The sequence below is a fragment of the Emydura macquarii genome, unplaced genomic scaffold (genome assembly GCF_026122565.2).
Source record: "Emydura macquarii macquarii isolate MOO-44397 ecotype Brisbane River unplaced genomic scaffold, CSIRO-AGI_Emac_v2 contig_522, whole genome shotgun sequence".
NCBI classification, from domain to species: Eukaryota; Metazoa; Chordata; order Testudines; family Chelidae; genus Emydura; species Emydura macquarii.
Genome location: NW_027130659.1, coordinates 31,775 through 41,239, shown reverse-complemented (window position 1 = coordinate 41,239; position 9,465 = coordinate 31,775). Strand labels below are relative to the sequence as shown.

Here is a 9,465-nt window from a genome sequence, read left to right as displayed (position 1 = left end):
GGGTGTAAAGTACATACAACCACTATATAATCCCCTTGACTGCACCTCATCTCTACTCTTTGCTGAAACACAGACCAGCGGTTTTCTTGTTTCATGACGTTTTGGAATGTCTTGCCCAATTGTATCAGAATTATTGTGTGCATAATTCTGAACGTCAGTGTTACAAGCAGCTTCTCTTTCATACCAGAAGACATAATCATACAACTGCTCACTGAACAAAGACTTAATAGCACAAACCCATTGCAAACAGGATTTGGAATACCTCTGAAATATTTTCTAAAGCAAAGCCGTTAAGTAGTAAAGTTACTCCTGCTGCAACATCTCTGCTGCTGGCTTTCGAGAGACATGCATGTAATGAACATTTGCTTTGTAGTAATTGTATTATGATGAAAAGTTTTGGCATAACATTTTTAGAACCATACACATGTTAACCCATTCTTTCCCCTCGGATCTTCTTTCAGGGATGATTTCTCAGGTTAGAGGGGGACCTAAAACGTATTTTCTTCAGAACTTGAAAAGATTGTAGCCTGTTTCCCCTCATTCAATCACCTGTCAGCAAACAAAAGCTAGGAAATCCTTTGCAGCTAGTAGCTTCCCTATCCTTGGGTTCATAGCTGACTGGTTCTCTGCAGGCTTTGGGATGTCAGTCTACAGCCTTTATCCACAGGCTTTGGGATCAGCATATACAATGTTCATTCCCTGGGCTCTCACTCTCTAGTACACTGGTTTTCAACCTTTTTCTTTTCCGGACCCCTACAAAATTTCAAATGCCTTTGGAAATCTAACACATCCTCTGCAACCCCCCCGGGGGCCGGTAACACCAGTTGAAAATCACTGGTCTAGGACACAGTAACCCCAGCACCTGTTACTCAGCAATGAGGAGGGTTTGTGGGAAGTGGGTTTCAAAGTGAAGAGCATGATTATTCATGGAAATCAAACTTCAGTTAACACATGTATGTTGTGTATTGCTTTCTCTCTTTCTCTGACTGTCTATGTATCGTATTCATAAAATCCATGCTGCCCTGGAACGGTATTGTGACAGACCTGGAGCTAAGCTGCCATAATTATGAATGTGTATGTGAAACCCAGTTCTTGGGCTGTTGATATGGCTGTATTGGGTTAAATATCGGGATATGACCAGTATGGCTAGTCTTAGTTTAATAGCAGGCTGCTGGAAAACAAGCAGGAAGGGAAACAATAGTTTAAGAGAATCCATCTCTCACTAAACACTTCAGGGAGGTTAAGACCCCATTTCCGGGCTCCAGCCATGTCACACAGCTTGTTCTGCCAGTGCTGGGAGTCTGTCCAGAGGTGGGGCAGCTTGTGCTGAGAAACTCTCTAGACTCACACACACACACACACACACACACCATGGGAAAGTCAGGAGATACTCACACTTGCTGGGTCCCCATCACAGTGGGGGTACTTGAGGTAGGAGACACGTACAGATTGTTGTTTTAAAACCCATTTATTCGCTCATGTGATGTTTTATTCCTACTGTTCAGATTAAACAATATTCTGATTCAGGAAGGCTGGCTGGTCACTCTTCTCCCACAGGTCACAGATTCCTACAGGGAAGAAATACAGGTGCTGAACCAGTTTGACCTCCTGGGCAAGACCATTTGACCGACAGTGTGCTGTAGCCCAGAGCCCAGCTTGAGGGTGGGAGAATGGTGGGACTCCACCCAAGGAGAGGAAAAGGGACGAGACTGACATCTGGCACTCTGAGATCAGAGAGGGGGCAGAGATGCAGGTAGCCAAGTTACTGTGAGGGGTTTTTACAGGGCAGAAGTGCTGGCGCCCTCATCCAGTCAGGAAACAGAACTATTCCATGTGCCTTATCTGACCAGTTAGCACAAAGCAACAAAGCTCTGAATTCCTGCAATCACAATCCAGCCAGAGAATAAAAGCTTTGAACAGGGATTTGCCAATTAAATTTCCAGACAGAAAGATACCTGAGATGATTTGGGAATTTCTCATTGATATTTCATGGAGTCTTCTCCAGCCCAAAGCACACGACACCTCTGGAAATGGGACCATTGAGAAATCCTGACTCAGGACTTGGAGTTTTCAGACTCCGAGCACGCTTTGAATCTGGGATTTCTGTGTACCTGGAATGATCCCCCATAGATCACGGACACACGGGTGGAGAGTCCCCCAGATACCTAGTGCGGACTGCTCTCCAGCCCCTCTCACTGAGTCACACCCACATCCCAGCAGAGTCAGCTGCCGCTACACAGAACATCTGCCCATCTCAACAGCTGGCAGCCTTTACCCTTCCGTTGGTGTTTGAAAGGTTTAAAAACAGAGAAACCTGCCAACGTACCCAATGCCTGCGAGAAGGGGAGCAGCTGCCAATAGAGATCTGCACCCTAACGGAGAAGGAGTCAGCGGAGAGCTTGCACGGGCAGCAGGCAGTTTCTGCTCAGATGGGGTGCAACTGCCCTTATGAAGCTTGATTGCCCATTTCCTTGGGGGCCACTTGGCCACCTGGGACCCTCAGCTGATTGGTTCAGTGTGTGCCAGCTTTATCCCCGTCATGGCCAATGGCAAACTGCAGGAAGCCCAATCACAGGGGATACTCCGTTATGCTACCACACTGCTCTGCAACACAGGTCCTGCTGCAGGCTTTATTCCTGCAATCCAGGCTGTCAGCGATGTGTATATGGCTCAGAGGAGTCATAGGGTCCCTCGAGGGTGGCCGAGTGTTACCGATAACGCTGTTACAGCTGTAATCTTGCTGCAATACAGTAAATCAGACTAATAATAGTTATGTAGGGTCAGATTTCTCCCCGGCAGCCCCCTTTTCTGAATTACAAAACAAGGGTGCAGGCTGGGGGAGGAAGATTCCACACAGCTCCTACCTGGAAATTTCCCTCAGATTGTTGCAGTAGGGCAGGTTCCTTCCCTTCTCCCTGAGATATAACAGGGTGACCCAGCATCCATGGATCCCCAAAGCTATGCACAGATCTCAGTGATCCCCTGATTTCCAGGCCCTCCCACCCACAATCTCTGTGCCTCCACATCTGCTCTAGGTCTCTCTCCAGCTCCCTGGGAGCACAGGTTCATCGGCGATGTGATACTGGGGCCTGTCCCAGTAGCCACTGCCCACAGGATCTGCTTAGGAGCCATTGTAGAGAATGGAGGGGGCTGGTTATGGTAGCTGGTGAGGAACAAAGACCAAGCCACACACTGGGCCAGAGGTTTAAACATTTCCCTACCCAGAGTGCAGTCAGGCACCTTCATTCCTGTTACGAGGAAGAGGCAGACAACAAGGGTCCAATTTATTTTGGGGACTCAGACAGCTGCACATGGTCACTGTCCTGGCAACTGAATTATCAGCGAAGAATTATCAGTTTTCTGTGAAAATCACCCCCGAAAATGGATGAAAAGGAAATATTTTATTTTGGTTCAAAATTTATCGAATCTCAGTTTCTGGCACCGAGAGGTTTAGAGACACCAGAGCATGAGGTTGCCTCCCTGACCATCTTGGCTAATAGCCAGTGATGGCTATATCCTCTGCCAGTTGATTTAGTTCTTTTTTGAACCTTATTATTGTCTGGGCTTTCACAGCATCCTCAGGCAAAGAGCTCCAGAGGTTGACTGTGCGTTGTGTGAAGAAATACTTTCTTTTCTTCGTTTTAAACTTGCTGCCTATTTATTTCATTTGGTGACCCCATTTTTTGTGTTATGAATAGAAGCAAATAACACTTCCTTATTTACTTTGTGCACAACATTCATGATTATATAGATCTCTGTGATATCCTACCCTTAGCTGAAAAACTCCAGTCTCATTAATTTCTCCTCATATGGAAGCTGTTTTCCATACCCCCAACAATTTAGTTGCCCTTTTCAGTACTTTTTCCAATTGTAATTCATCTTCTTTGAGATGAGGCAACCAGATCTGTATGCAGTATTCAAGATGCGAGCATGCCCCGGGTTTATAAAGAGGCAATATGATATTATATTATTATCTTATTATTATTATCCTGTTATCTTATCTTATTATCTGTTCTTTTCCTAATGGTTCTTAATATCCTGTTAGCTTTTTTGACTGCTGCTGCACATTGAGTGGATGTTTTCAAAGAGTTATTCACAGAGATTCAGAAAACTCTTTCTTGACTGGTAACGGTTAATTTAGACCCCATCGTTTCATGTGTACAGTTGGGATTGTGTTTTCCAATGTGCATTACTTTTCATTTTTCAAAATTAAATTTAATTGCCATTTTGTTGCCCAGTCATCCAGCCTTGTGAGATCCCTTTGTAATTCTTCAGAATCTGCTTTCAATTTAACAATCTTGAATAGTTTTTTTTCACCATCTGCAATCTTTGCCAGCTCACTGTTTACCTGTTTTTCCAGATCATTTATGAATATGTAGAACAGTACTAGTCCTAGTACATATCTCTGGGGTACACCACTGTTTATCTCTCTCTATTCTGCAAACTGATCATTTATTCCTACCCTTTATTTCCTATCATTTAACCAGTTACTGATCCAGGAGAGACCTTCCCTCTTATCCCATGACAGCTTACTTTGCTGAAGAGCACTTGGTGAGGGAACTATTCAAAGGCATTCTGAAAATCTACGTACAGTATGTCCACTGGATCACCATTATCCACATGCTTGTTGACCCCCTAAATAATTCTAGTAGATTGGTGAGGCGTGATTTCCCTTTACAAAAAACACATTCTCTCTTCCCCGATAAATCATGTATCTCGATGCGTCTGATAATTCTGGTCTTTACTATAGTTTCAACCAATTTACCTGGCACTGAAGTTAGGCTTACCTATATGTAATTGCCAGGATCACCTCTGGATCCTTCTTTAAAAATTGGCATCACATTAGCTGTTCCCCAGTCATCAGGTACAGAAGCTGACTTAAATGATAGGTTACTTCCCACATTTAGTAGTTCTTCAATTTGATGTTTCTGTTCCTTCAGAACTCTTGGGTGAATCCCATGTGGTCCTGTGTTCACATCTCACTGTTTAATTTATCAATCTTGTAATGACAATTGCTATATAAGAGCTAGGCTTTATTATTATTCATCCCTGGGTGAGGGATCCCAGTATTGCCAATCGCTGGGTCTCATCCCACTGCAGCCCCATCGTGCTGTGGCATGGCTTTGTTGCTGCTAAATGCACAAGATATCAGATCCAAGTTTGTATTTTAGCCTGTAAAAGCCCTGATATCATGTCCTGCTTTGTGTGCTTCGCACCCACAGGCACAAGCCTGGCCCTGGCAATGACTGAAAAATAATAATAAATTCTACTCTGAACACAGAATCCATGACCATCGAGTGAGCTTAAATCTTTTTGCATTTTATTTACGCTATTCATAATTTACTTATGGAAATCCTGGATACAAAATGCTGTTGCTTAGGAGATTAGGAGGATTGAACAAAAGAAATGGACATTTTTACATGTGACAGGAACACGCACATCTGTGTGCAACAAAAGGAAAAAAGTAGAAGCATTTTGATCTCTTTCAGTTCTGGGACGTGACTTTCTGCTCCCGTCCTCTAGCTGGGAAAAGGAAGGAGTGTCTTCTGGGTAAGGCAGGGCACAGGATTTAGGCAACTCACATTTAATTCCAAGCTCTGGCACAGACTCCCTGTGTGACCTTGGACCTTGACACGCAGAGCAGAGCCCAAACCACAGGACCAGCCTCCCAGCTGGACTGGCTGGATTCTCTGCTTCCCTCTGCACTGTGGAGAATGTGGATAGCAAGGAGCCAGTTACAGGGGTTTGATTCTCTGGCCGGTTCCCCACCAGCCTCAGTGGAGTTTAGAGCAGCCTGGGGGCTGAGGTGACTCCCGCCCGTTGGCAACAGCTTCCAAGAGCACAGCATGCTCTGGTCAAGCCCCTGCAGATGGGTGCAACCCCAGCATGCCCCCTTGCAGCCAGACGTACCCTGCAGGCACCCTGCCCCTCCCTCTAAGGTCCTTGCAATGACTTACTCTCAGCCTGTGTGACTGAAAACAAGATCCCCCTGTGTGGGGTCCTATTTCTTCTCCAAAACACAGGCTCTCTTAGCCTGCTCCCACCCTCCTCCATAGCCCAGGAGCCCCCCGCCCTCCTTGCTGGGGTCTGCGTTGGTTCAGGGTCACCATAGCTTTCCTGGCTTCTCGCCAGCTGGCCCCTCGGTAGCTCAGTCCCTTCCCCCCAGGCTGAGCGAGGGCAGCTGTCCTTCCCCTGCTGCTGTCGCCATGTTCCCAGAGAAGAGGCAGCCGGCCCTGCTACCATGGCTCCTGCGGGTGGCAGGGAGTGAGGGGAGTCAGGCTCTGCCCAATTTCAAAAGTCCCAGGAACATTAAAGGGCTAAACCGTGGAGCAGGGGGTGACTGACCCTGCCAGCGTCTCCCACCCTCAAAGGGGATAGTCCCCGACACACCCCCTATCATGGCCACCGAATGGCTGGGTTGGGCTAGCAGCTAGTTGTGTGAATGCTCAGGAGCTGAGGTCTGTTTCCAGCCCTTTCTATGGCTGGGGCAGCAGAACTGAAGGAAAAAGGAAGGAATCTGGGAGTGAGTGTCTTGCCAGGACTCCTGTGTGCGCGACCCTCACTCACACAAGCAGCTCTGCTCTGCCTGGAGGCAGTACAGTAGGCTTGGGGGGACGCAGCAGGTGTGTTGTGACTGAGTCATGTCAGAGACAGGATTAAAGCTGGAGCCCCAAGGGAAGCCATTCAGGCAGCCCCCGCCCCGTTCATGGCTCTGCACACAAGCACCCGGGTGAGGGCACAGGGGAAGGGTGGGCACCAGTGACCCTGCAATAGCCCCTCTCACAGCTGGTGCTGCTCTCATGGATCACGCAGCAGCCAGAGTGCTCAGGAAGGGCCAGGACTGCAACTGCAAAACAGCTCTGCAGCTTTTCTCATGGCCCAGGTTGTTTAACCAGGGACGGGACAGTGACAGGTCATGGACAATGGGACAAAACATCCACGTTCCTTCTCTGTACTGACTGTATCCACAGCAATTCTGAGGTGTGAGCTGACACCGAGACAGGTCTTTATGCGATAATAGGACTACCCCTCTTAACAGAGACACCAGTCCCAGCTTGGCTATTCTCGGCAGGGTTAAGATGGAAGCATATCTCAGCGAGTGACAGATCGCAACAAAGCGGTCAAAGGCCGTGCATGAGAGAACAGAGAATTCAGTGAACGTGAGCGAGTGGACGAAGAGCACCTGGGCAAAACGGGCATCGTGGCTGATCTCTGTACAGTGAAACCAGAATATATCCAAGATTTTGATCATGGTGGATATCGATAAGCCAAGGTGTGTGATGCCCAACATGGAAAGGAAAATATACATGAGCGCAGCTGCAGCCACAGCCCTAGTTACCCATGAGAGCAATTCTAAGGTCTGAGCTGACACCGATACAGCTCTGTATGCGATAACATCCCACCCAACCCCTGGCACTACGCAAACACAGTCACTGTGTAGATGCTGCTGTGCCTCGGTCCCGTTCCCAAGTGCTCTGGTGAAGGAGATCAGTATCTCATGTCCTCTCAGAAGTGCCTGAAGTGCAGTTCCAAAGACAATGGAGCTAGGCTTTCCTCAGTGGTGGCAGATGACAGAACTAGCAGCAATGGTCATAAGTTGCAGTGGGGGAGGTCAAGGTCGGATATTAGAAAACACGTTTTCACCAAAAGGGTGGTGAAGCCCTGCAATGTGTTACCCAGGGATGTGGTGGAGTCTCCATCCTTAGAGGTTTTTAAGGCCCAGCTTGACAAAGACCTGGCTGGGGTGATTTAGTTGGGGTTGGTCCTGCCTTGAGCAGGGGGTTTAATTAGATGACCTCCTGAGCTCCCTTCCAAATCCAATCTGCTATGATGCTATGTAAGTGTCTAGGATGGAATAACTAGTCCATGTTTTTCATTTCCTGTGTCACCAGCGCTGCAGCCAGGTGATGAACTGATGAACAACCTGATTATCCTCACACGAATGTGTTTGGTTTTCAAGCTGTACCACTCCCTGGCTCTGGCTGTGTTGCACTGATGCCAGGAATAAGACGCCTGCTCTGACGGTGGCCACATGACCTCAGGCTCCAGCCGGGTCACTGAACATGTGATAAAGAAGTTCATCCTTGTAGATTTGTCAGTGGCTTCTTCTCCCCAGAACCAGCCCCATCAGGATCATGTCTCCCTCCCACACCTAAGGCCAGTCTACAAGGCCTTCTTGTCTGGCAACACCTGCCTGCAGTGGGTCCTCTGCCCAGGGCCCCGCCTTGCTCTCCCCAGCCGCTCACCACGCTCAGCTGCCCTGTTACTTGTGGCGTGACCGGCAACCACTATCCCAGCTCTGTCCCCACAGCTCCCCTGTGATCACACCTTGTGATGGCAGAGAGGGGCAAAAGGTCAAAGATGGAGGAGAATGAGGAATGGTGAGAATCAACAACCATGGAAAACATGAGAAATCATGAGCACTGGTGTTTTAGAGTTCACAAAAATGCTGAGTGACAGGGTATGTGAGGCTGAGGGATAACAAGTGATTCTGAAAGAGATCAGATGATGGTTACACTGATGGAACTTAGCAATGGAGAGGGCAGTGCTTGGTGATGCTGTGATAAGACATTAACTGTGAGGAACTTCTGAAACTGTGAACTTCCTTTGGCTGAGCTCAACCAAATTGGGACAGAGCACCCTTGATTAACGAGGAGACATCATTTTCCACTCCTGTCACACAGGTTTTAAGTCATTTGACCCAGGCAATCACATTCTGCAGGTGTATTTTCTCACTTTCTCACGAAACTCTCTGGTTTTGACCCCATAAATGATAGGGTTGAATATGGGGGTCACAAGGAGATAGAGGTTGGTCAAGATGATATGAATGTGGGAAGCAATGTCCTGACTGAACCTGTGTGTCAGGGTGGAGAAGAGGTTGGGAGTGTAAGACATCAGCATCACACAGATGTGGGCTGTGCAGGTGTTGAGGGCTTTCCAATGGGTTTTCTTAGAGGAGATCCTGAGGAAGGCCCTGATGATCAGCCCGTAGGACAGGCCAATGAATATCAGATCTAACCCGATGATCACGAATGTTATCACCAGGCTATACATCCAGTTGACTCTGGTGTACCCACACGACATCTTCACCACAGCATTGTGCTCACAGTACGTGTGGGGGATAATGCAGTTGAAGCAGAATGGCAGCCTCTGCAGAAGCAGGGGCCCAGGCAGAAAGAGAACAGCTCGTATGAAACACACTAGCCCTAGCTTAGCAATTCGTGCGTTGGTGAGGATGGTGGCGTATCTCAGAGGGTCACCTATGGCGACATAGCAATCAAAGGCCATTGTCACAAGGATGGCTGAGTGCACACCAGTAAGGAAGTAAAGGAAGAAAATCTGGGTGATGCAGCCATCCATGGTGATGCTTTTGAAACCGAACCAAAATATGCACAGTGCCTTCAGCACGACGCAGGTAGATATACCGATCTCTGTGAGCGCCAACATGCAGAGCAGCAGGTACAT

The 9,465-nt window shown here is 47.7% G+C and overlaps 1 protein-coding gene across 1 annotated transcript; it reads right to left on the bottom strand.

Moving 5' to 3' along the window:
• Positions 1-8,709: 8,709 nt before the first annotated feature.
• On the bottom strand, positions 8,710-9,465 carry LOC137147215 (olfactory receptor 52P1-like). The gene has a single exon (XM_067539108.1). The coding sequence runs from the start codon at positions 9,463-9,465 to the stop codon at positions 8,710-8,712; it is 756 nt and encodes a 251-aa protein (XP_067395209.1).